General features: G+C 55.1%; 1 protein-coding gene across 2 annotated transcripts; it reads left to right on the forward strand.

Annotated features, from left to right (window-relative positions):
- Positions 1-5748: 5748 nt before the first annotated feature.
- On the forward strand, positions 5749-26484 carry INAVA (innate immunity activator). 2 transcript variants are annotated; one of them, XM_059413068.1, is made up of 10 exons: positions 5749-5924; positions 11921-12069; positions 12802-12926; positions 13457-13573; positions 14314-14536; positions 19314-19367; positions 20224-20434; positions 20661-20834; positions 22691-23354; positions 24636-26484. In XM_059413068.1, the coding sequence occupies exons 1-10, from the start codon at positions 5764-5766 to the stop codon at positions 24726-24728; spliced, it is 1971 nt and encodes a 656-aa protein (XP_059269051.1). In that variant the 5' UTR covers positions 5749-5763; the 3' UTR covers positions 24729-26484. The 2 variants fall into 2 exon arrangements, with proteins under 2 accessions (XP_059269051.1, XP_059269052.1); XM_059413069.1 differs by lacking the exon at positions 5749-5924 and adding an exon at positions 8952-9160.
- The last annotated feature ends 214 nt before the right edge of the window (positions 26485-26698 follow it).

The raw sequence follows: 26698 nt of genomic DNA on the forward strand, positions 1-26698 counted from the left end.
TTTCCCGCCACCTCCCTTGCCAGCCGCTTGAGCTCATGACCTGAGGTGCAGCTCAGACAGGGACTTGGGGGCCCGGGCTCTGCTCCCAGGGACCTGGGACTTCTCCACCACACATAACCCTGACAGGGAAGAAATGCAGTGGGGACCAGGCTGACAAAGTCTTACTATGTGTGCCATCTGACTTCAAGCAGAAAAGGGCTTTCTCAGTGGGCACTGGAGTGGGGGCGGGTAAGGAGAGCTGGGAGCAGAGAGGCACCCTCAGGACCCACATGTCCTGTCTGTCAGGAGGCTGGTCTCCGCCATATCTGAAAGCCCCACAATAATCACTGCTTTCTCTGCTCTGTGGTATTTAGCTTTTTGTCTTTGTAGTTGCATTGTTTTTTAACATAATTCTCTATCTTTTCTTAAAGTTTCAAAATCTCGGGGCGCCTGGGTGGCTCAGTGGGTTAAGCATCTGCTTTCGCTCAGGCCGAGATCCTAGGAGTCCTGGATGGAGCCCCATGTGGGGCTCCCCGCTCGGCGGGGCGTCTGCTTCTTCCTCTCCCTCTGCACCTACCCACCGCCTTGCTTGCTCTCTTGCTCTCTTGCTCACATAAACAAACACATGAATAAATAATCTCTTAAAATTTCTTTTTAAGGTTTCAAATTCTCTGGGTCTCTAGACACAGAAGAGAGGATAGCCAGAGACCAGGGCCTGAGGGCATGCTGGGCAGTGATCCCAGAGCAAGGGAAGGTAGGCTCGGGGCTTGGGGCTTGCAGTGAGGGAGGGGCCCGTTCACCCCCCAGGAGAGGAAGGATCCGCGTCCTCCATCAGCTGGGCTATCGGAAGCAAGGAATTCTTAGAGCCTAGGACAACTCCACTCCACCCTCGTCACTTTCACTCTCAGGATTTTTTTTCCTCCAAGGCACAGAGAGGAAAGACCAGAGCATCATTGGTCCAGATCCAAGAGCGATCAACTCTTGCCCCCTGGTGGCCCCACCAGGGAGCGCACGCTATAACTGAGGCCGGCGCAGTGCTTAAGAGGGGAGGATGGCGTCTCAGGGGCCAGGGCTCTGGGCAGGAGGCCCTCAGACACAGGGCTGTGGCCCCTAGAATCCTATGGGAGCCCTGGTGGCTCGGATGGAGGAGGTGGAGAGGAAGGGGTGGGAAGAACGAGAGAAAGGGGAAGGAACATGCAAAGGAAGAGAGAGAAGGTGGGAAGGGTAAGCACCGTGGACAGGATCCGGTGGCATCCAGAAAGCAGCTGAGAATTGCCAGCCTGCTGCATGCTGCTGTGTTTTGGTGAAGTGGGCTCCTTTTCCATCTCATGCAACTAACTCAAGAGTCGGAGCCCCACGGATGGCTCTCTCCTGCATTCCAAACAGCTCTCTAAACGCAATGTCTTCGCCCAAGTTGCCCTTCCCTTGGGGCAGTTGAGTGAAACCCCCAGCCTTGGCCCCCTAAGGTGGTCGTATGCATTTCCCATAGCTACTTACCTCCTGCCACCAGCCTGTGCCCCGTCAAGAGGGTTCTGCGCCACAGAGGCAGATGCCAACGGGCAGTACCCCTCCTGCACCTGCCCCCAGCTGCGAGCTGCAGGATGCGGTCAGGAGAGGAAACAGGGCCTCGGGCTCCGAGTCATTCTGGGGTTTCCAAAAGGCTTCTTGCAGAGGGCATCGACAGGGCACTGTCTGCACCACTGAGAATCGACTCATTCTTTTCACCCAGCCCACGGAGGGAGGGGGAGAGGAGGGTGGGCAAGGTGAGTGAGCCTCATCCTCTGCTAGGCCCAAGGGCCTGAGGACACCTGAGTCAGCAGGACCAGGGCAGCTCCCATGGGCAGGGAGAGTTCTGGGGCACCCTCTCCCCACAGTATGTGGGGAAGGGCTGTTCCCAGCACAGACGGGCAGCTGCTCAGCCACCATGAGGCTTTCAGAAGCTAAGCTACGGAGTTTCCAGCTTGTGCCCCCTTCTATTCTCTGGCAAGAACTCATAAAGCTTTTCTCAAGACCCCTCCACCACTTCCCAGGACTAACCAACCGATGGAAAAGAATTGTGGCCCCCTTCAGCCAAAGTGAGAAGGATAGAAAGCTGTTGGGTGCTTGATGGACTCTCCCAATGAGCAACCCCCTCTCCTTCCATAGTCTGGGCTAGTCAGTTCCGTTTAAGGGCTCTGGTTTCTGCTTCCAGAACACCTGCTTCCCCAGCCCTGTCTTCTTCAGACCCTGCTCAAACCAGTCCCAGGCTCTGTGCTCAGAGCTGTGCGGCAGCAAATCAAGCTATGGCCCAAGGACCGCAGATACATTTTGTTTGACTGCTTTTAAATTTTTAATAAAAGAATCAAATGTGTACAAATTAGGAGATCTCACATTTCACACAAAATCTGGGTTTCCAGATTTTGTTTTAAAAATAGAAGCCCTTTTCTTATGACATTTGCAGTGACGGCTGCCCTGAGACAGAGCCTCAGTGTTGGAATTTGCCATAGTCTCCACCATGCCCTTCTGTGCCCCACTCCCCCAACATATGCCAAGGTCAGGTCCATAAATCAATTTGATTCTGTTCTGGGCCTCTGGGGTGGCAAAAACTGGTATTTTTCTCAAGCAGGATCCTGAAGGTTTAGGGGAGCACCAGGGAACAGGATTAAGGGCTGGCAGCTGGCTGCTCTAGCCCTCTGGGGTCTCTTGTAGCCTGAGCTCCTGCTTCCTGGGTATGTGCAGTGCACAGTTATGTTGAGGCCAGAAACTTGGGCCTGAGCATCCCACCTCCCAGACCTGCTGAGGCCCCGCTACCACTTCTGGGCACTGTGTGAATTAGTGTTCAGGGTCCTGGCTGCCCAGGACACACACTATTTTCCTTCACATTCCCAGGTCATCACACCTCTTTTTTCTGGCTTCCAAAAGCCACATCTCTGCCCTTGAACCTCTCAGGACCCCTGGCATTGTCTCAGGAGCCTTGGGGCTAAGGCCTTCAGGAGGGTTCTGCTTTCCTCCCAGAGAAAAGGCAGCAGTGAATGGAAAGGGAGAAGGAATGCAAATCAATGCTTCAACAAACTGTGCCATTCCATGAGTAATATAATAATATAATAATGCTTACCTTCAAAGGCACATTACCCTCTATCCTTAACACTCCCAGAATTCCACGCCCCCCCGCCCCCGCAATGTCTTTTTCTCATCTTACATACCCTACCTGGGTGATTTCACCCACTCCCAGATCTCCAGCTCTCTAGTGTCTCCTAAGCCCCTCTCTCGAACCTGCCTTGTGGTTTAGAGCTCTGCCTCCTGCCAACACTACTAGGCTGCTGACTGGACATTACCTTCAATGTCCTCAGGTGAATACATCTTATGCTGAATCCTCAAGCTAGAAATCTGGGAAACCCTCGACTCTTCCCTCTTCCTACCTGCCATGTCTTTAGTCAGTCAGTTGTGAAGTCAAGCAAGATCTACCATCCTGTATGGCTGTTTCTAAATTCTCCCCAGTCCGTTTGCTCATTGATCTAACAATGAGTCTGCCTAGGTTCTGGATTGACAGTTTTCAATATCGTGATGGATAATTTTACGTGTCACCTTGGCTAGGCCTGTGGTTTCCAGATATTTGGTCAAATATTACCCAGGATGTTTCTGTGAAGGTATTTTATTTATTTATTTATTTATTTATTACTTTTAAGTAGTCTCTCCACCCAACATGGAGCTCAAACTCACAAGCCAAAAGTTGCACCTGGCACTCCTCTGTGAAGTGTTTTTTTTTTTTTTTTAAGGATTTTATTTATTTATTTGACAGTGAGAGAGATCACAAGTAGGCAGAGAGGCAGGCAGAGAGAGAAGAAGGGAAGCAGGCTCCCTGCTGAGCAGAGAGCCCGATGCGGGACTCGATCCCAGCACCCTGGGATCATGATCTGAGCCTAAGGCAGAGGCTTTAACCCACTGAGTCACCCAGGCGCCCTGTGAAGGTATTTTTTTTTTTTTAAAGATTTTATTTATTTATTTGTAAGAGAGAGAGAGAGCGAGTACAGGCAGACAGAGTGGAAGGCAGAGTCAGAGGGAGAAGCAGGCTCCCTGCGGAGCAAGGAGCCAGATGTGGGACTCGATCCCAGGACGCCGGGATCATGACCTGAGCCGAAGGCAGCTGCTTAACCAACTGAGCCACCCAGGCGTCCCCTTGTGAAGGTATTTTTAAAAGGGATTAACATTTAAGGGAACAGTGGACTCTGAGTAAAACAGATTATTCTCCATAATACGGGTGGACCTCATCCAATCAGATGAAGGCCTTAATAGGAAAAAGACTGACCTTCTCTGATGAAGAAGGAATTCTGTAAGCAGAGTGCCTTTGGACTTGAACTGCAGTCTTCTCTGGTCTTCAGCATGTCAGGCCACCCTGCAGATTTTGGACTTGTCAGCAATTCTAATAGCATTCCTTAAAATAAATCTCTTTTTCTCTGCATCTCTCTCTTTCTAATATATATGTATACACACATATATTTATACCTATTGATTATGATTTTCTGGAGAACCTTGACTAGTACAAGTAGCCTCTCTTTAACCTCAGGATAAAAATCTTAAGCCTTAGCTCGCCCACACAGCTCTTCAGTCAACTTAGTTCAGACAGTGCTTTTGTATTAATGGGAGAAAGTCGCCGTCTCTAGGGAGAACCCACACAGTTTGGTGGGTGGAACACCAATGAGCCCTCCTTATTAGTATGGTGCACAACCTGGACAACCGCACAGAGCTACCCTTCTTCCTAATGAGCCTCTGCCTGCCACTTTAGGCTTGTCTTTCTTTGTTTTCATTTTTTTCCTTCTGCCTCATCCTACACCCTAAGTTCCCTGTAGCTCCTAGAACCTACTGTGCTTCTTTGCCATTATGCTTTTGTATATCCTGTCATTGCTGCCTCAAAATCCTCCTTATACCTCCCAAATTCCCCTGGCGCTGCCTTCTCTTGCTTTTGCGACCCTCCTTCTGGCCCAGCCTCTTCCCCTCTCCTCTCTGTCTCTGTCTCTCTCGACCCTGGGTTCTAGCCTTTACTTCATTTATACTATTGCTACTTGATTACTCTCTACTGGGGAATCATCCAGGGAAGAATTTGAACTGTGATCCACCGTGCTGAGCACTAGTAGGTGCTCAGTAAGATTCTTGGACAGACGAAAGCAGGGGAAGAGTGAATGAAGGATGGCTGAAGGGGCACGAGGCTAGCGGGAACAGTAGGAGGCGCTCACCGGGAGGGGGTTCCTCTCCTGGCCCGGCCGAGTGCGGCCAGCCGGCGCCCAGGAGGACTGGGCTGGGGCCGGAGGAGGGGGAGGCAATTCCCGCGGCGCCAGCGCGCGGTGGCTCCGCAGCCAGCGCGGTGCACGCGAGGGAGAAGGGGACCGGCGAGGAGGGGGAGGGGGCCTGCGAGGGAGGGGCGCGGCGCCCTCTTGCCGGCTTCTCTCATTCTTTCACCCCGGGGTCCCGGGGAATGGAAACGGCCCCCGGCCAGGCCGGAGCGCGCGGATGAAAGGCGGCCCTCGGCCGGAGAGCCGAGCCTCCTCCCGCCCGGGCGGCGGAAACTGGCAGCGCGGGGGGTGTCCCGCCACGCCCGCGTCCCAAAGCGGGAGAAGGGGGCAGTCTCGCCTCCTGGAACGGGGATCTCCCAAGAAAACTCATTCCTGCTGGCATCTTGCCACCCCGACAGGGGGCCCCGCCCCGACTCTTGGCTCGGAATCTCGAATCCCTTCTTGAATCTTTCCCCTCTTTCCTATGGGCCTTGGTATGCCCCAGGGGACAGATGTCTTGGGATCTTTAACATTTGGGATGCTGCAAATGCCGAAGTTAAATGAAATACCTCCCGGGAGGGAAGGCCGGGGGGAGACTCGGGGAGAGAGGAGATGGCCTGGACAAGCAGGTCCTGAAGCTGCGAGGCAGGAACAGGGGGCGCGGGGACAGGCGGGCGGCGCCAGATCTCCATGGGACAGGTAAGGGGGAAAACTTAGGGGGAAGCAGCGCGGGTGAACTGAGGGGTTGGGGGGAGTTCAAGCTCCTAAACCCATGGTCTTCGGCCTTAACGGAGCTGGCCCTAAAAGGAATGGAGTAATTTACAAAAGGGGTGGGAATTTCAAGGTCCTCCCCAAAGTGCACATTTCCGACTCCTCAACCCTTCTTCGACCTTCCCCATGCCTGTGGATCCCCTGGCCAGGTTCCGGGAAGCCAGAAAACAGCCAAACAAAAGGAGCAAAGTCTGGGGCCGCCTGGATGCGGAGGGCGCGGTGGGGGAGGGGAGCAGGGTGGACGGACAAAGGGGCTTTTTAAGGAAAGCCTAGAGGTCTGATTTCAGGGCACATTCCAGGCTAGAATGGAGTTCTCCTGTCCTAGCCCACTCCACCATCGCCTGCTGGAGGAGAACACCTTTCCCAGTAGGAAGAGAGAAGAGTGCAGTAAGAAAACGGTTCAGGAGCCCTCTCCCACCCGCCTTCGCCTGGAGGGTCCCGGGCTCCTTGGCTTTTTTCTGCTCTGTTGACTCCGGCAGCTGACCATTGCTTTGTTAATTCATTAAGTGGGATTTTCGGAGCGTGCGATTCCGTGCTGGGCTGGGTGCTGGTGGCGATAGGAGGGTGGTTGGAGGAGGCCCTTGGCTTTGAACAACTTCCAATCTCATGTATTAGAAGAAACTTAAAGAAGGGACTTCAAAACAATGTTGGAGTGGATGGCTATAGAGTGTGGAAGTTTCCTGATTTGGGACTTGTCGTTGGGAACTGAAAACCCGAAAGAGATGCAGTTTTTCGCCTTTCAACAATCAGATTCCAAGTCCTTTAACTCTGCTCAGGGAAACCACTTCCTCCACCTCCAAGTGGTGTGGATGCTCAGGGCTTTGGGGCAGGGCATTGATTAGTCAGTCCCCCAATCCCCGAGGCTGACGGGGAGGGAGGCAGTGAACCCCCAAATTCCCAGCCAGTTTCTGGGGTGCCCACCTCCCTTTCGGTATTTTGAGTTGACAGGCATGGCCGACAGTGAGATCCGACCTATTGAATCTGGTGGAGTTGGTTTGCTAGTCCCATCCCAAACCTCACGTTTTGCTGGGCAGGAAATGTTGCATGTGAATTTGAGGGAACAAGGGGGTTTTCGAGAGTTCCAGGGGATCAGCGCAGTGAGTGGATTATCTGTGTTTCTCTCCTCTGAGCTCAGAGATGGGAGGGTCCCTGATGGTGGGGTTCTTAACTGGGTCCTGGGCACCAAAGCATCTGTGGATAGAATTCAGAGGGTTTCTGAACTTAGATGGGAAAAAAATTTTTTTATTTCACACCAACCTTTAACAAAATTTAGCATTGCCTTCAATTACAAAGGCAAGAAACCACAGGCGGTACTTGTGACTTTGCCATTGATAGAATTCACAGATAGTTTTATACCCATTTCCTCTATGAAATTATCCACTGCTGGATCCTGTTTAATGTTAATAAAGAAGCATATATATTACCATGTTTTTCTGTTTTTAGAACTGTATTTCCATACAGTTGGTTCTCTTAGTGATTGTCTTAATTTCATTTTGTGAGTTAAAATACATGCTATCAGCTAGTTCTAGAAACTTCTATCACCCCCCCCACCACCTGGAGCTGGGGGATGGGCAAGGTGGAGGAAGGGGACCAGTTACAATGAGTCAATCTCTCTCTGTTTGTCATTGAAAGAATGTGACAAGTCTATTGGGGGATGGGGAGGACTGGGGGAGGGAAGGGCTGTGGGTTCTTGGGGAGACCAGACTGAAAGCTGGCTCCACTTCACAGGAGGGGTTCCCCCACCCTTGGGGCCCCTCAGCCTCAGCCTGGAGAGAGGAAGGTGGTCAGCCCAGAGGACTCTGGGGCTAGCATTGTTTGGAAAGAAGGTGCGTATAGGAATGTGAGGGGGAGCAGGGTATGTGTGTAGGGACTCTGGGGACATCAGCAACAGAGCTCAGGCCCCCAGGAGCTGCTTGGTGGAGCAGACTTCCATCATCCTGGCCCTGAGGAATGGGGAGGGGGATGGGGTTTGGAGGCGAGGATGGAGGAGGGAATCAATCCAGAGAGAGGTACAGGTGCCTATACCCCAGGTTGAGGGGCACAGTGGGAGTATCAGAGAGGGAGAAAGGGAGGCGGTAGGATGACACGTCGAGGGGTGCAGTCCTTAACCCACAGTATGTCTCTGTGTGGTCCATGGTGAAGCAACAGGCCGCCTTAGCCCTTGCTTCTCTCCGTGAAATGGGCTAAGTTGTGAACAGTTTTTGGTTTGCTTGAGGCTCAGTGGGGTGGGAGTCCTGGAGGCGTATTTTCTGTAGAGAACGGGTTGCATTTTGGTCTCTGGTCCCTTGATTAGATGCTGGGGTCCCAGTGGAGCAGGGGACAGGGCTGGGGTTCAGCTTAATGTTCAGGGACCCTGCTGAGGCATGGCTGTAAGTAACAAATAGGCCTTGATGATCCTGGGGGGCAATGTCTAGGATGGAAGGAGAGAACACCCTTGCTGTCTTTAGGATCCTAGCACCTTCCCATATGGACTCCATAGCTACTGCCTTGCCTGAAGCTTTTTAAAACCTGATTTGAGAGAGACGAAACTCGGGCCTTGGTTTCCTTTCCAGTGTACGGAAAGAGCAATGAGCTCTTCTTGTCACTTTGTCAGTTTCATGCTGGTATCCCCATGGACTGTGGACCTTCACCCTCCTTCTGGGGGTCTTGCAGGCCTTGATTTCTGGAAAGGGAAACTGAGGGTCAGGAGGGCAGTTGTGCCTCTAACAGCTCACCGTGTTGCATAGAGTCCCTTGAGGCCATGAAGACGTGACCCCTCTTGCCTTCTTCTGGGGTTCCTCTTTGGGGAGCCCCCCTTTCTCCCCACTCCCCGCCCCCGGAAGTGCAGAGGCCCAGGAGCTGCCCGCTGGCAACAGCCACCGCAGGATTAGTTCAGGGAAGGACTTGCTCACCTGCTCCTCCCCTCTGACTCAAGTCACAACAAGTAACCTGGTTCCCCTGGCCCGGCAGGCAGCCTAGGAGGAAAGGCAGGCAGGCCAGCAGGCGGGACCAGAGGGAGGGGCGGCCTTCGGCAGCGAGTGGAGCACTGGAGCCAGGTCAGAGAAAGAGGACAGGGAGGCCTGCCTGTGTCCTGGGACACCCTGAGACGGCATGCGACACCCCTCAGCCCCCTGACCTGGGAACAAGTGGTGCTTCCGGAATCCTGGACTAGACCCCAGAAGCAGGTGAGGGCGGAGCGGGGTGGAGCAGGTCTTCGGGGCTGAGGGGCAGACTGGCCCCGAGGGACGGGGGCGGCGGGGAGCCCCTGCGGTGGCCAGCACCAACACCCCCTTCCTTCTTGTTTCTTGGGCACAGGATGATGGGGGGGTGCTGGTGGGCCCAGATGAGGAGCCTCTTGTTCTGCTGTAGTTCCCAGACCTCAGCCTCTACGGGAGAAAGGGAGAGGCCCAGGAGCTGGCTTTGGGGGCACATCTGGGATGGGGGAGGGTCTTCAGGGGCTCAGCCTGAGGGTTGCTGGTATTTCCCCGTCTTCGCCTCTTCTTTCCTTCGCCTTTTTCCGGGGACCTTGTTTGGTCAGGTGACCTGCTTCCTAGGACCCAGGACTGGGGTTTGCTGTCGGGGGTGCTGAGGGTCTGGAGGGCAGGGAGGGATTCCTGCCTCGGGAAGGGGTTCAGTGTGTTCCCTGAACTGCCTTTATGGGAAAGCAATGCCTGAAGCATCAGGCTCCAGAGACTTCTGTCCCGCTGGAGGAGGGGGGACCTGGGCAGGGTCCATACTGCGAGGAGGGCCACGTTGTCCGAGGGGTCCAGATTCAGAGCGGGGGGCTGACAGGGCCTTTCCTACAGACTATCTAAATCTTTGTGCCTATGAGGAAAGCAGGCCCAGCCAGGCCAGGCGACTCTCTCAGGACAGCATAGGCAGTGGCTGAACTTGAATCTCCCAACTTCAGGTCCTGTGCTCTTTGCTCTACTTGGAGCCGCGAGTTAGCCCCAAGTGCGCCCAGCGTCAGTCAGACTGGGGCCACTGTGAATGCCAGGGCCAGCCTCTTGACCCTGGCAGTGAACACTGGGGGAGGGGGATATGGCAGGAGGTGGGGGTCTCCTCTCACATCCGCCCCCCTGCCCCGGTGACCCTACTTTGCACGGCAACAGTCAAGGAGGGGAACCAGGCTGAGTTATCACAACTTCCCAAGGCAACGCCTTCATGGTTAATAATTAATTAGCAAGTGTGACTAATTAATGGCTTCACTCCCACATTACCTCCTTCCTCGTCCAAAGCAAAATTCCCTCACCGTCCCAGCTGTGAGGGCCTTGCTTTCTAGCTGTGGCCGGGCCTTGCCCCTGGCTGCTGGGGACGGGTAGAGGCTGCCTGTGGTGGGGTGGGGGCTGGGTCAGCCGCCTGCCCCTCAGGCCTGCTCTCACCTTCCGGAGGGATGGGTCGCGCATGGGTGGCTCCCTCACTGCATGTCTTGTTCTGGGTTTCCAGAACATGGGCCATTCTCTCTCTTTGGCATGTTTGCAAAGGCCCCACATAAACTTCTTTTTTAAATCCTACCATCTGTTCTCTAGACTTTCCTGGAGAATTGGAATTCCAAAGTGCAGGTACCTACTGTTTTCAGGGCTGTGTTTTTATTGCTGTTGCTCAACGGTCCTTCGATGGGCTGAGTGGTTGATGGAGGTCGATAAAAGAGCCCTATCCTTCCTGCTTTTCCAGTCTCGAGAAGCAGAGGTCCTCCTGGGGACCGGGCTGCCTGCAGCCCTCTCCCTCTCGCCTTGCTTTGCGCTCAGTTTTCCCAAGGCCTGCTTTCCTCTTCCCCGGACTGATGGTGGAGGGCGGAGCCCACCTCCTCCACCCCGTGGTCCTGTGCGGTAGGCCGGCAGGATAAGCTCCAGACAGAAACTCAGAAGGACTTTTGGACTGTTGCTCAATGGGCTGACTCAGTGAGGAGGTGGCTGGGCTCTCCTTCCAGACTGCCTGCCTGGGCTCCGCCCACCTCTCCCCTTCCCTGCTCCAGCCAACAGCTGCCAGAACCCTGGCCGGCAGGGACCCTGAGCAGGGGTGTGAACTCAGGGAGGAGAGAGGGGGCGAGCAGCAGGTGTTGTTTTGGCGACTGGAGCCCGGCTGGGCCGACGCATTCTGAGATTGTACCTGTGCCACCGAGTGTGCTCAAGCCCAGGGAGGCAGAGGAGTGGGTGATCTCGGCTCCTCCTTGACCTCCAGCAGCTTCCAATCTAGTCACAAATCCCACCCCACCCGTGACCCTGAGACACACACACACGCACACATACACACACTGGGCCTCCCTGGCTGTGGGGTATAGGGGGTCTTGGCCGACTCCTCCTTGAGGGGTCTCCTAGACAGAGTGGCTTGGGAATTACATCAGGGCTTCCGGGCAGCTCTCTGGCACCTGCCTTTGGATGAAGACCCTGGTCCAGAGGGCTCTGGGCAGCACGGGCTTTGAGGGCCCTGGAGCAGAGGCTTGGCCAAGTACCCAGTACTGTCTGTCACCCACTGGGCAGCGGGACAGGCCTCATGCCTCCTGGGTTCTCAGGCTGAGGATAGTCAGCCCCATGGGGACCGCTGTGCCCCAAGAAGACTTCTTCCCCCTTCTGCTTTCCTTTGCTCCTTGTTTCGTGTTCCCTCCCAGTTTTATTATCCCTTTCCTTTCCTCCTCTTTCTTGCTCTTTTCCTCATCCTTCTCCCCAGGCTCAGTGGTCCTTGTGGCCACTCCGAAGGAGGCCGCAGGAGGCTAGGATGGGTTCAGAGAGCACCCCCCCGAGAACAGTTTTGCTGGTGAGGCCCGCCGAGCTTTCTCTGCAGCACCCCCCCGCGCCAAGGGCCTCCCGACCCCAGACTGTCCCAGAAACCCCGTCCTCACTTCCCCTCTCCCTGCCCTCAAATATCGGACCCTTACTTAAGGTCTGTGTAGAACCAAGGGGTTTTACCCACAGCCGGTTTTAGTTTATTTATTTATTTCTTCGAAGCTGGGGAACCTGCAGGCCGTCACCACATCCTGGCTCAGGTTGGGAACGGCGTCACCCCTCCCTACTCTGTGCCCCCTCCTCCCCGAAATCCATCATGGAGAGTAAGGATGAGGTCAGCGACACCGACAGCGGCATCATCCTGCAGTCGGGTGAGTGGTTTGGGGAATCCCGCCCTGTGGGCCCCCAGCCTGACTCTCCGAGGCCGCAAGCCCCCAGGGCTGGCCAGGCTGAGTGGCTGGAAGATGAGTGGAGAAGGTGGGAGGCTGGGAGAGGCCTCCGCTGGGGGCTAGATACCCAACGGGCTGCCGTTTTCCCGGATGGTCTGGCCTGGAGGTCTGATCCTATCTGGAACAGGTCTCTGCAGTTCTGGCCCTAGTGATTACTAAGAAGTAGAAACATCTTATCTGGCTACTGGAAAGGTCCTGTCTCTCTGGTCGGCCTGAGTCTGTCCTCCTGATAGAAGAGAAGAAAGAAGCACATATGTGAGAGAGAGGGAAAAAGAGAGAGGGAAAGAGAAGGAGGAAGTAGTAGAGGCAGAAGTAAATTGTAGGGGTGGAGGGTGGGAAGGGGAAGAACAGAGCTCAGGCCTGTAGCTCGCCTGTCACTGCAAATTGCCTTGGGGTTGGAGGCCAGCCCTTTCCCGTGAGCTGTCCTGTTGCCACCTGGAACTGCCAGGAGATGTGTTTGTGGTTATGACACAGGCTGCAGCAGCTGACCTGTCATCTGTGGGCAGGGATGAGGCTGTGTGTGTACACGCGTGTGTGTGTGTTTGTGTGTGTGTATGTACATGTGAGCACATCCCCCCCACCACCCCGGGGATAGTTAACAGGTGTCTGAGAGGGTCTCCCCCACCTGCTGAGCTGTGCCCTGCTGCCCCCTAGGCCCCGACAGCCCCGTCTCCCCTGTGAAGGAGCTGACGCACGCGGTGCGCAAGCAGCAGAGGGCCCTGGAGGCGCGGCTGGAGGCGCGGCTGGAGGAGCTGAAGAGACTCTGCCTTCGGGAGGCGGTGAGAGCCCTAGCCAGCCCCCCGCCCCCACCCCCAGCAAACCTGGGGTTAATCTGAGCCACAGTTTGGGATGCTGGGGCTGCTTGGGAGGAAATTCTGGAAATCAGAAGGGGGGGCGGTGAGGCCTCCATCCCGTGTGCAGCACTTGGCCTGGGCACCGGACGGCTGGTGGGGGAGAAGGAAAGAATCCAAGTGGGGCCCGCGGCACAGGGAGGGGAGGACAGAAGGGCTGGAGCGGGAGTGGACGGAGGCGCGCGCGCCTCCGCGCGACTGTAACCAGGGCCAGAGTCGATCTCTGAAGGAGGGGGGACCTGAAGTTTGAAGGAAAAGAGGACGGTAGGTAGGGGGTGCCCTGAAGAGGCCAGAGAGGGTTATGGGGTACTCCGGGTTATGGGGTAAGGCGAGGCGTGGGCAGGGGCCTCCGGGGAAGGGCAGGCACAGGCCATGCAGAGCTCGTGGGATTGGCGATTCCTGGTTGGCCAAGGGCTGCGTACGTGGAGAGGGGCCTGGCTGACTTTGTTTCCCCGCAGGAGCTGACGGGTATTTTGCCAGCAGAGTATCCCCTCAAACCAGGGGAGAAGGCCCCTAAGGTCCGCCGCAGGATCGGAGCAGCTTACAAACTGGATGAGCGGGCCTTGCACAGAGAGGTGAGGAGCCCGAGCGGGCCGTCTTGCCCCCACAAGTGTTGCTCACTGAGCCAAGGCCACGCCACGTGGAGGGGTTAGCTCCTGAGGCAGAGCCGCTCAGCCAGGACCTGGCCATCTCCGTTTCACCCCAGCACACCCCGTCGGGGAGCTTGGCTCTGTGCTGATGAGGGACACCCACTAACCTACAGCCCAGGTGGTGTGGGAAGGGGTGCCGCCACAGGAGCTGGGAGAGCTGGGACCTCGTGAAGATGCTGGGTTTGGTCGCCAGTAGGCAGAAGATCAGTTAAGAGCTCAACCACCAGCCCAGAGAGGCAATGGCCTGTTTAAACAGGTTATTCTGGCCCCTAGGGATGTCCTCCTTCTCCGCACGGCAGGCAGGCAGGCGGCGGGGGTGGCTCGGGCCCTAGGATTCCTTCCCTGTGGTGTGAAAGGCAGCAAGTTTCTCCGGGCCTGCCTGACCAGCCCTTGGGGTCAGGAGGGAAAGTGTCCCACTTTGGTTCCCACGCTGCCTGGCTTAGGTTGCTCAGGGAGCAGGCTAGTGGGTGGGTCCCTCTGCCCACTTCTCAGGGCGACAAGTCTGCTCTCGGCCACCTCCCACTACCCCACCCTCCTCCCCGTGGCCTCAGCCGCAGCTCTCTGCGTCCCTGCTTCCTGGGCTTAGGGTCAGGATCCAGAGCCCAGGGGGTCAGGGCCGTTCTCTGGGTCCCTGAGTGAGCCCCCTGCCTCTCCCGCCTCCCCAGGACCCCCTGAGCAGCCTGGAGCGGGAGCTGGCCCTGCAGCTGCAGATCGCTGAGGCGGCCCGGCGCCTGTGCCTGGAGGAGAACCTCAGCAGGCAGGCCCGGCGGCAGCGCAAGCACGCCATGCTGCAGGAGGAGAAGAAGCTCAGGGAGCTGGAGCGCTGCCTGGGCGAGCAGCGGCGCGCCAGCGGGCCCCCTTCTACCGCTGCCCTGCCCCTGGGCCGAGGTGAGCCAGCCGCCCCCAGAGCCCCGGGCCATGTGTGAGCTGCATGCGATGGCAGGGGCCGGGACTCGGGCCATTGCATTTGCCTTTGTGCCCAGCACCGTGTCTCATGTTCCAGCTTGATTTTAGCTCGAAACCCGCTTCCTCGGTCCCCCACTACCCCACCCTGACCTGCTGCAGCCCCGACAGGCCGTGGCAAAGGGCTTCTCCATCCTGTGAGACCTTCTCCCCCGTCTCCTTAGAAAGCAGTCCACTCCTTCCTCATCCTTCTCAATGTCCTCTGCCCTCAAGAAGGCCTCCTGGGCAGAAAGGTGCTCCCCAGGCTGACTTCGAGCTTCATCCTAGGGTCCGCTCAGCAGCAGTGGGCAGGGCTGCCCTCCTGCCCTCCAGGCCCCGGGGCTGGTATATATGGTTTGGGAAATGGGAGGCTTCCCTGAGCTTGGGCTCTGAGCTGAGAAACTGTCCCCTGGCCTGTGTCAGGCCGCTCAGGGGCCTACTGTTGCTACTCACAGCTGCTCCCTGAATTGTTTCAGGGGCTGGAGCTGCTCGTGGGATGTGTAGGTGGAAATCCAGCCCCTCAAATGCCACACCCAACCTTTGCTTAAGTATCTAGCACCACCTAGTCAGGAGAAGGCCTCCACTTCTGTTCTCCACTCTCACAGGGCCTCTGGTCTAGTCCTGAGCCCCGTGGCCTGGAGACTGGGGGCTGTGGGGGTACCTTAGAAGGTGTGCCTGCCCAGGGCCTGCCATTATTGGAGCCCCGTGCGTCTAACTCCGGCAAGTGGTTCTGAGCCCTTCGGTGTGGCTGTTGCTCTCCGCGAATCCAGCTTGTTAGGCCGAACTGCAGCCCTCCCTGCCGGTTCTCAGGGCGTCCTGCTTGTCCTGACCCCGGGCCTCTCGTGGGTAGCCCAGACCTCCGCAGCTCCAGGGGAAAGAACCAGGGTGGGGTGGGGAGCAGTGGCCCGGGGCAGAACTGGATGCCAACGCCTCGGTCTGGGCACGGGGAATTGTTTACTTCTCCACCATCAGGCTCCTACCCTGCTCCTTGGGTTGGCTTTTTGCTGAGGCTGTTCTCCTCTCCTGGTTGGGGACACTTGTATTTAGAGTCCCCCATGCCCGGTGGCCCATGCCTTGGACTTAGGGGATGCTCTCAGTCCAGGTCGTGGAGGTCTCCATTGCCACACATCTCCCTCTAATGTTGGGAGAAAGGATGGGACCCAGCACCTCCCAGGTCACCTCTAGTAGAAGCAGAGGAGGCAAGAGGGGCCTCCGGGGGACAGCTGGCCCAGGAAACACAGGAGACCGGTGCACCTGACACAGGCTCAGATGGCCAGACTCCTCTGGGTCACCTGGTTCTGGCCTGGCCTGGCTGTAAGGTAGCATTCCATGTCTCCAAGGCACAGATGGAAAAGAAGTTCTCCATCCTCCCTGTACTCCGACAGGGTCCGCCCACTTGACAGTACCTCCCACCCTCTGCCCCCTTGAAGGGAAGCTATGGACTCAGGCAGGAAGGTCCCTGAGGACTCACTTACTCCGTGTCCCTGTCCCGGTTTGTCTCAGCCCCGCCTGGGTCCCCCTCCAGCTGGTACTATCCCGCAGCCCCCTCTGCTCACAAGCCTGCAGGTGGTGGGGTGGCGGAGGTTGGGGGTGCTGTCCCTGTGCTGCTGCCATTGCTACCATGACGCGCCTTGTGGGGGGCACGAAGGGGGTCAGGACTTGCCTTGGGGCTTTGGTTAACCCACCGTGGGAGGCAGGACGTTCTGAAACCTTCTCCGGGCCCTCAGCTCAGGTGAAGACGGAGCTGTAGAGAGGAAACGGGGTGAAGCTGGCTGCCTTTCAGCCTCCAGACCAGAGAAAGACCCTGCATTCTCTACCTTCAAACCCTGCCTTGACCGTGGGCATGAGGTCCTGGGCGCTAATGTCGTCCCTTGGGAGCCCAGGAGGCGGTGGCTTGAGCAAGTAATTCCTGCTCTATGGCTCCCCTGCCCAGCCCTGCTTTCCCTGGAAGGAGGAAGTAGAAAAGGATTAATAATTAGTTAGTAGCTGAAAGGTGTTTGAAATTAAAAAGAAAAAGCAAACAAACAACAACAACCAAAAAAAAAAAAAAAAAGAAAGAAAGGGAAGAAAAAGCCCACCTGCTCCCTTGGTTTCTGCTCAAGGCTCATTCAGTTTAGGATAATTACTAATTATGCCAGGTGGGAGTAATTAGCTAGTACCCTGCAGGTGGCGGGGAGCAGTCAGATGTTAAGCTAATTTACCACGGTGAACTGGAGGAGAAATTCCCCAGGACCCAACCTCCGGTTGTAGTAGGTGCTCTGAATGTGTTTGTTGACTGACAACTCCTGCCTTCAGCCAAGCTGCCTCCTAGAATTTCCATAATGGAAATTATGGTGGGAATGTTCTATGGTGGGAATGTTCTATGGTGGTGAATGAATTATGGTGGGAATGTTCTATACCTGTGCTGTCCAATATGGTAGCCACTCGAGGAGCTCCTGAGCATTTGAAATGTGCCCCATGTGACTGAGGACCTGAATTTTTAATTTTATTTCATTTTAATTAACACAGCCCCATGCAGCTAGGGGCAACCCGTGAAACAGTGCAACCTTTGAGAAGGCTCATGTTGTGGGTATGATCTCCATAGTTACTGCCCACCTGGGGAGTCCCGCGGGCCACTGCTGGACCGAGGGCAGGGCAAGGTTGATCCAGGGCTGGGTTGGGGCAGCATGGCCAAGACAGGGAGCAGCCTTCAGCAATGGCTTGTGTTTGCAGATAGATGTGACCTACCTGTTCCTTACCTCTACAAATGGGTCCTCAGATGACCCTTGTGCACTTTTTTTTGGCCAGTGCACTTTTTTGGCAGTGCACTTTTTTTGGGCCAGTGAATCTGGCCAATGATCTGCTTGTTTTTATGAAGATTAGGGATGATGAGACCCGATATCTTTCTTCCCAGACCATATAGTCAAACCAAAACATACAACTAACCCCAGGGACAGCGGGGGGCTATGATAGTTAACAGTCCCCCAATTTCTTCAACTTAGCATCCGTGAAAAATAAAACTCTTTATTCTCCAGGGTTTTGGAAAAGATCAGAGGCAGAGAACCAGAATTCAGTGAAAGGGTGTCTCCTCATTTGATCCCCAAAGCAAAGGCCAGTGTGAGCCAAGCGCACCTTGGGATAGCTGACTGCTTGGGAGTTGGCCCAGCTCCTTGGGCAGTATGCCCTACAGGGTTTAAGAATGACTCTTGGTAGAGTTTTTATTTCATTTAAATTGTGGAGCAAAGGTTGACAAACTTCTGTACAGGCTCAGAGAGTAAATATTTTATGGGCTTCATGGGCTATAAAGTCTCTGTCACAACCACTCAACTCTGCCACTGTGGCTCAAAAGCAGCCAGACATTACATAAGCAAAGCTGTAGCTGTGTTTCAATAAAACTTTATTTAACTGGATTTGGCTCAAGGACCCCCAGCTTGCCAATCCCTGTTATAAAGGATTTCAAGATAGCTGGAATTGTTTACTTTTCTTAGAACTTTCTGGAGAATGACTTACACATTAGATGACAGCTAACAGGAGAGCAAATAAATGGTCATGGTGACGAGCCAGAGTCTGGTCAGACTGTCTGGGTATGAATTCTGACTCAGTCACCTTTTGGTGGATTCACCTAAGCCACGTTCCTCAATTCCTCCAAGCCTTGTTTTTTTTTTTAGCTGTTATATGATGATAATAGTATTTACCCTACATGGTGGTTTTGATGATCACATGAGTTAATATATATGAAGTACTTAGAAAAGTACTGGCACAACAGAAATTTTAGCTATTGTTTTTATTTTTATTTTTTTGAAGATTTTTATTTATTTATTTGACTGACAGAGATCACAAGTAGGCAGAGAGGCAGAGAGCCACTGTCAGAGAGAGAGGAAGGGAAGCAGGCTCCCTGCTGAGCAGAGAGCCCGATGTGGGGCTCGATCCCAGGACCCTGGGATCATGACCCGAGCCGAAGGCAGAGGCTTTAACGCACTGAGCCACCCAGGCATGCACAGAAATTTTAGCTATTGTTAATGTTCCCTCATCATTGTTATCATAGTTGAAAATACTTTGTGAATTCCATCCAGGTCATTTTAGGAGTATTCGCAAGTTCCGAAGTTTCAGTTTGTCCAAGGGCAATGGCAAATAGACGTTCCCTCAGATTTCTTGGATCACGCTGCTGCCATACCATGCAGAAATGTCACACTCCCATTTCCTTCAGGTGACCCACCATATCACCAACTGAAGAGCCTTCCGTATCTGGCCAGGCCAACCCCACAGCTCAGATTCCCACTTTGCACTGCTCTCCGTGCTGGTAATGCAGGATTTCTCAGATTTGGGGTCCTTGAGTTGTATTTATGATCTCAGAACACTGGAAGAGTTAGGGAAATACTTTTCATCCTGAGGGCCTTCCAAAATGATCCTTTGCCTTTCCCTTCCACTGTCAGAAAACCCAGAGGAAGCTCTGGCTTTTTTGACAGATGGGGAAACTGAGGCCCAGAGCATTGAAATTGCTTATTCAAGGTTGCATAGTAATGGCAGAGCCAGGGTTAAAATCAGGTTTCCTGTCTTCTTGCTCCTAACTTCTGATTCTTTTCTACTTCCAAGTAATATATTCATATCTAATATAGTACTTAGTACGCAGTTGGTATTTCCTGATAAAGGATGTTATCAGGAAGGGGTGGGGTCAATACTGCCTGTTAATCCAGATCTATGGGTTGATTTCCTCACCTCCTTCTCTCCCGTTTGATTTTCCCAGAGCTCAGTGCCTCAGATGACAGCTCTCTATCAGATGGGCTGCTCCTGGAGGAAGGTGAGAGGGGTAGTTTAGGGATTGTTGTTAGGGCTGGGCTCCTACTGGAAGATGGGGACGGGGGTGGAGGGGGGGGGCTTTGGCAGAGTTCACTAGTAAGGCCTTCAAGTGGGGAGTGGACATTTAGTGACCCAGTGAAGGTGGGGTTGCCAGGCTGGGCTCAGGGTCTGTGCTCTTGCTTGATGCACATTTCTGTGTCACCCTGCCCATGTTTATTTGAGGGTGGGAATGTGTCGACTTTTTCCCATTCTAGAAGTTCAATCAGTTTGACAGGAAAGGAAAAAGCGAATTCTAGCAGAGCCTATAGAGTGTGGGGGGTGTCCCTGCCTTTGCCCTGGGACATTAATTCAATATGCACCTGTCAGACCCTAAGAGCCATCTGGCCATAATCATTGTCCCTTTTGAACAGAGGGTAGCACTTGGGATGGAAACAACAGTCAATAGATTAAAAACCCTGTTTATAAACCCTAAGGATGCTGGAGGTCAAGGTGGACCAAGAGGGTAGCATAGCCCTGCCTAGGGGAGTGCCCAGGTCGATAAGAGAATAGCACAGCATGAACAAGAAAAATCAGTACGCAGAAAGTTAGCTGCAGACAGGGTAGTGGGAGCAAAGGTTAGAAGGTGGAATACTGTGAGTTAAGCAGAGTCAATCCAGGGAGACTTCTTGAAGGAGGCAGGTGTAAAACAGCTGTGAGAGAGGCAGTCCCAAAAGAGAAGAAAACATCTTCGAGCATCTGGGCCTGGAGCCACAGCCTGGAGTAGTCAGACAAGCAGCCTCGGGAGGGAGAGCAAAGCACAGGCCAATTTGGGCCTATTTGTCAGCCACTGACTTCACCAGGTTCTTCTACCCCTGCAGAGGAGTCCCAGGTGCCAAAAGCTCCCCCGGAGTCCCCAGCTCCACCTTCCCGGCCTCTCCCACCCCAGAGCCTCGAGGGCTTGGATCCCGCGGAGCCTGAGACTGGGGGCCTGGAGCGGGCCCCAATCCAGAACAGCCCCTGGAAGGAGACTAGCCTGGACCACCCCTACGAGAAGCCCAGAAAATCTTCTGAACCCAACAGCGAGTCCAGGTCAGGATGGGGAGGAAAGAGGGTGGGGAGTAGGTGGGAGCTGTGCTTGGCTGGAGGAGGGATGTAACAGGGGAAGGTCTGGGAGACTGCCCCTCTCCTTAACTGTGTGATGGTGGGAGGCATGAGTTTTGGGGATCCCCTTCCACTGTGCCCTCCTTCCTCTGCACAACTCGAGCCCCACAACGGAGGCATTCTTGCCACTGACCTGTCTCTCATCCTTTTTCAGCAGCCCAGCCACCACACCCCAGGATGGGCCCAGCACCTCCAGCCTCTGGCTGCTGGAGCCTGCCTCCTACCATGTGGTTCCCATCCGCAACCTTCCTGGCCAGCGGCAGGGCCGCACCAGTGCCCCAGCCACCCCCGAGATCCAAGGCAGGAGGGGCCAGTCTCAGTCTCTGAGGTAAGAGGTCACCCCAGAGGTGCAGGGGGAGGGGGACCCACTCTTGAGAGCTTACATTTGGGTGTTGGTGGCTTCTAGGATGTAGGTAGGACTGTGGGTGGCACCTGCCTCGTGCTGTGGCTTCTCCCTAGGATCCCTCCTTGGGGAACCTCTCAATAGAGGCCATGCCACGCACAATCAGTGCGTCATTCGTGAAGCAGGCTGTTTTCTGCACAACGCAATTCATGTTTCGTCACCTTAGCCAGATTCTCTTATGGCAAGAGAATATGGAACTTGGTAGACACTTTTGCAATTGTTTAAGATTGTTTTATTATTGGTGGCTGGCAGTGGATGATTCACTTTCTGAACTGATGTGCAGTCAATTCTCATTATTTGCGGTAGTTTTGCGTCCCATGACATCACAGCAAACACTGAATAATACTGAACCATTGCTCCTTGAGCAGATAGTGCGGTAGGCTTCTGAGAGCTTCTGGTCACAACATTGTTGTCAACTGATCAGTACATAACCTTGTTTCATGTGTGCTTCTGTTTAAAGACACCTTATTTAAAATATATTATTGACCCATTAACCTTGAATTCCTGGCCAATAGCACTCTAGGTCATGCCCAAATAAAGCTCAAGTAATACTTAATATTCTGCAAGAAGATATATCTAGAGCCTTCCCGCACTTGGAGCCATTTTAAACAGTAAAGTCGCCAAGAAAGAGCACAAAAATATGAAACACATTGCACTAACTAGACTGTGGAGAGAATACTCGTTTATAGTATGAAAGCCACAACAAGAGCTCAGAGCATTGCCTTGTTCCGCCTCAGCGGAGAATGTGCCTAGTGGGCATCCCCAAATTTTCACCATTCTCTGCACGTCCACACATGACCACAAGTGTTGTGAGTGTCGATTGGAGGTTACAAATACATTTTTGCTGGGGGAGATTTTTGCAAAGACTGAATCTGCAAATAATGATAATCAGTCGGATGTTATTTTCCAAGTGTTTTACAGAGCTAGGACAGGCAGCACACGAATGCCCTGGGCATGACTTCTGGGTTCTTCTGTGGGTTGAAATGTGCTTGTCAGGCATTGCTAGGTGGGGTGAGGCTTGGGACAACTGCTCTCAAGTCAAGCAATGAATTTTATATTTTACATACTTCCCGGTCTAGTTTACAAACGGTGCCTTTGTGCAGAGGGGTGAGAGGCACCCCCTGTAGGCAGACACAGCCCCACTGTAGTGCCTATTAACAGTGAGACCTGCATTTCAGCCCCTATAGGTCCTGGGCTGCCGCCCTAGGAAGGAGCACGGTGACGGCGGCTACTCTATATTAGCTTGGTAGCCCGGCCATATGGGTGTTTTAAATAAGAGAATTTTACTGTCTCACAGTTCTGGAGGCGGGAAGACCAAGATCAGGCTAGGGTTGATTTCTTCTAAGGCTTCTCTCCTTGGCTTGTGGATGGCGGGCCATCTGCTTCCTTCCCATGGTCTGTGCCCCACACAGCTTTACAGGTCCAGCTTAGAAACCTGGCCATGTCACCCTGCATGTTTCTGTGGGTGTCATGCAGCTGGACACAGGGTCCCTAACGTGGGAGAAAATAGGAGACATCGCTGGGGCATCTTGTCACAAACAGCGCAAGTGTGAAGGCAGCAGGAGCATGGCACATGAGGGCAGGAAGGGGGGGATCTGGGTGTTTATTTGGGGGAGCTTTGACCCAAGACCCCAGCCTGTGAGCCATGCCTCCTGTGAGGAAGGCCTCCGCCTTGCCGTTTTATCTTCACCGCCCCTAACCCCACCGCCCCTCAAGGCCCGCGGGAAGAGCCTGGGCCTCCCAGACGCCCAGACTCAGTGCATCTCCCCTTCCTCCCCCAGGACGGATTCCTTCCGGGCGGGCCCCGAGGGCCGAGGTCGCAGCGCCTTCCCCCGCCGCCGCCCCACTTACTACACCGTGACGGTGCCCGAATCCTGCTTTCCCCCGACCAAGCCCCCGCTGCCCCACCCCGCCTACCACTCCTGCTCGGAGGACAGCGGCTCCGACGTCTCCAGCATCTCGCACCCCACGTCGCCCGGCAGCAGCAGCCCCGACATCTCCTTCCTGCGGCCGCTGTCCCCGCCCCAGCCGCCTTGCCACCGCGGGGCCTGGGGCCCGGCCGGCGCGCTCTACCCGAAGCTGCTGCTGCCCCCCGGGCATTTGGCGCCCGGGCGCTACGTGCTGGTGGCCGAGAGCGCCCTGCCGCCGCCCGCCGAGTGGGAGCTGGGCCGCGCCGCCTTGGGCCCCGCCTACGAGGAGGACCTGCGCTGGCAGCGCCTGGTGGCCCCCCACGGCCGCGTGCTGCGGACCCCCTCGCTCAAGGACAGCCCCGCGGGCCGCGCGCTCAGCAAGGCGGCCGTCTCCGAGGAGCTCAAGTCGTGGCACGAACGCGCGCGCCTCCGGAGCAGCCGCCCGCACTCGCTGGATCGCCAGGGGGCCTTCCGTGTCCGGAGCCTGCCCCCCGGGAGAGAGGGCTTTGGGCGAGCCCCGGGTCCCCGGACACAGGTACGACGGCTCCGGGCTTCCGGGGAGGGGGCCTGCCGCCGGGGGAAGGGCTGGACTCTAGCGGGTCCAGAGCGGAGAGGCGGCCTGCCTGCAGCGCCACCCCCAGCCAGGAAGGACAGACCACTAAAACGTTTCCCCCTGGCTTTGCAAGGCACTCGGACCTCTCCTTGGGGCATCTCCTAATTTTACCTCTGGCTCCAAAACACATACCCACCTGCGCTGGTGGAGGTGATCCTGGAAGAGAGCAGAGACGTTTTTCCTTAATAGCTATTCATAGGTGGTCCGCAAAGCAGATAAGCCTCTGTTCATAATTGGAAGTCCAAGCCGAATTAACCCCCAAATCTCCTGACCTGAAGGCTCAGGACAAAGGGAGTCTGAAAACGTGTTCGCAGAAGCCAGGACCTGTGATTGCCTGTGTGTCACCTTCCTCTGACAGCCCTCTACACCTGGGGGCTGAGAAGCAGGGTGGCTGAAGGTTAAGGGCACAGACTCTGAAGTTAAGCTTGGGGAGTGGGAGTAATAAGGATTGGCCAGGCGTCTGTCTCAGAGGGCCAGGACCTTCACATGAGTTACTGTGTGTAAAATGATCAGAATCGTGTATAGTTAGTACTAGTCAGTGGTTCTCTTATCGGCCAGGGGCCAGACTGGTAAGATAGAGCACTCTGACATGACGTAAAGGTGTCCACTGTGGATTCAGTGGCCCTGACCTTCATTCCGGAAGTGGGGGTAACACAGGAGTCCTGTCTTCTTTCTCTCTGGTATGGAGGGCTCTGCAGGGGGTGTGCTCCAGAAGTTTCCAACAGGCTGCTCCTTTGAGACCCACGATTCCTAGCAGGCCCAGCTGCACGTCCCTCCCCCACCCACCCCCAGTTCTCTGGGCTGCAGCTGGCATCCTGGCCGGGCAGCAGTCTGGCCCCGGTCCCGGGCCGCACCCTCCAGCTGACGGGCTTTTGCTTTTCCCTTCCTGCCAGCTTGAACCTGCCCTTAGCCCAGGCCCAGCCCAGCCCAACCTGCCCAACAGGGAGGGTGACAAGAAGTGAGCCCAGGAAAGGCAGGGAGTAGGAGGTCAAGGTGCCTGTCACACCCCTGGAGTGGAAAATAGATAAAGGGTGATCAGTGGGGGACATTGAACCTCCTGGGGTGGGGCAGGGGCTGAGAGGCTGGGCCCGTGTTGCTGCCGGTCAGCGTCCATAGGGACGGGGGTGGCGTGCCCGCGTTTGCTGTCTGGACATTTCTACCTGGTTTGCTCACAGATCTCTCCTTTCTTCCTGACCCTGGCAGGTGGCCACAGTGTATGTGCCCCGGAGATCACCCGAAGGGGCCCCCGTGCAAGTCTTTGTGCCTGAGAATGGCGAGATCGTCAGCCAGGTGTAACCAAGGCCTGGTGTTACCGTGTGCCCCCCACACCCCGGCCCGGCTACTGGAAAAGACTTGTCCACAACAGGACTGGAGCCGAGCCCTTCCCCCCTTGAGTGCCTTCTTTAGCTCCTTGACCCCCATCGCAGGTCGATGAGCCGGGGCTGAGCCTTTTTTTTTTTTTTCCAGAAACCCTGACTTTAGGATTTATATTTGTGATATGTGCTCAAAATCCCTATAATATGATGACGCATTATTCCCCAGAGCTTGGTCTACTGGACTTGAGGCCTTGCCTGTCTGACTGACGGCTTCTGTCTCCTTCTGCAAGCGGCAGGGGATGCATGAGGCCGAGGTCACGTTGGGATTCCTCACAGACTCGGGATTCCTCACAGACTCAGCCCTTGGGCTCCAAGAACATCCCCAGGGACCAGCTCCTGACCCTGGGACTGCAGCTAGAGGCATACTAGTGTGCCTCCCCCACCCCACAATTTCCTAGCTCTGTGGGTACTGTAGGGGTGTGGGAGCAGGGGGAGAATCGTCTTCCCCCTTTATAATGAATGTGCTCTGTGATGCACACACGAAGTGGTAGGTTCAAGATTCTATGTCCTGGTGGAGTATTGTCTTCCTGGATGGACCCTGTCTTTTCCTCACCCTGTAACCCCCAAACCCGCCCCAGTCATTTACCATGTGCTGTCTGTGCCCTCTGGGCTCCCACATCGACTCAGACCTCTGAGCCTTGAATTTGAGGCTTTGCCAGATTATAGCATTCGGAGGCCCAGGCTGGGGGCTGGCCTGTGGTTTTTGGCGGGGGGCAGCTCATGCTCTGACCAGCTTCTCTGGGCGTCGTGAAGACTGGCAACCCCACCCTTCCTTCTGTCACCTTTTCATTGTAGTCCTAAAAAGCAGTGCCTTACCTGGTGTTTTTGGAAAGGCCCCATGTCTGTGGTGTGTTCTTGTAGGCAGGGGTGGGGGTCCCTGCCCTGCCGCTCTCCAGCCAGCTGTGCTTCTGCTCTGAGACTGGGTTTCCTTGAAAGACGGCAAGTCCTTATTTTTACGGATATGGGATTACTCCCTCTCAAGAGCATTCATTAATTGTCCCATGTGCTAAGACCTGAGCAGGCCTGGAAACGGCCTGTGCTAAGACCATCCCGTAGTCCCTGGGTCCTCATCCTTGGGCCTCTTTGCTCTCAGAGCTAAGTTCAGATTCTGTCCATGCAGAACCCTTTCCCCTCTGAGTGCCCTGGACTAGGACAGAAACTACAAATACAGCTTAAACCTCCAAGAACTTTGGTGCCTGACCCCAAAGAAATCCAGTTCTCCCCCTCCTGGACAGAAGGCGGTGTGGCCAGCTGTGCAAGGTTGCCAAGGGAGGAGCTTAGGTGGCCCATCAGGAATCTGGGGGAGGGGAGGAGAGCCTGGGGATAAGCACCTGCATACCTGTCACTACACTCTGACCACATCCTGCAACTCCCCCACTTTTTGGATGGACACTGGCCCCATGACATTTGAATCTCCTACTTTGGATTCTTGTTCTCTTGTTTTGTCTCGAAGCCCCTTTCACTAATGTACAGTTATTTCCCCTCCCCGTGTCCTTCTGGGAGCCCAGAGCTCCCTAGGCTGAGCCAGGAGACATCCGAGCGCCCCCACACACATGAGTGTCCCTTATGTTAACTTATTGGTCCTGTATGATGCCTGGTACTTGGCTGCGGAGCTGAAACTGTGTGGGTTTTAGTGCCAAATATGTCAATAAAGTCTGTTCTTTGTGATTGGTTGAGCTGATGATGAACAGTTCTTTTGTGCCAGGTTGTCTGAGCAGAGGATTTGCCCCAGATGCCTGCCTGGGGAGGCTGGTCTCCAGCCGGTCTGGCCAGGTGAGACGGCTGCAGTGGTAGAGGGAGGCTCTCCGGTTCTTTGCCTCCCTCACAGGACGGAATGGGGAACAATCCCGGCCAAAGCTCCCTAGGTCTCCAGGGCTTGAGGAGATGGGC

The sequence above is a fragment of the Mustela nigripes genome, chromosome 10, assembly GCF_022355385.1.
Source record: "Mustela nigripes isolate SB6536 chromosome 10, MUSNIG.SB6536, whole genome shotgun sequence".
NCBI lineage: Eukaryota > Metazoa > Chordata > Mammalia > Carnivora > Mustelidae > Mustela > Mustela nigripes.

Bases quoted from the DNA above. Each gene is read 5' to 3' on its own strand.
- INAVA (XM_059413068.1), top strand. From the start codon at position 5,764: ATGCTGCAAATGCCGAAGTTAAATGAAATACCTCCCGGGAGGGAAGGC. The intron at 5,925-11,920 runs GTAAGGGGGAAA...ATTTCTTCGAAG, and splicing joins GCCAGATCTCCATGGGACAG to CTGGGGAACCTGCAGGCCGT. The intron at 20,435-20,660 runs GTCAGGATGGGG...ATCCTTTTTCAG, and splicing joins GAACCCAACAGCGAGTCCAG to CAGCCCAGCCACCACACCCC.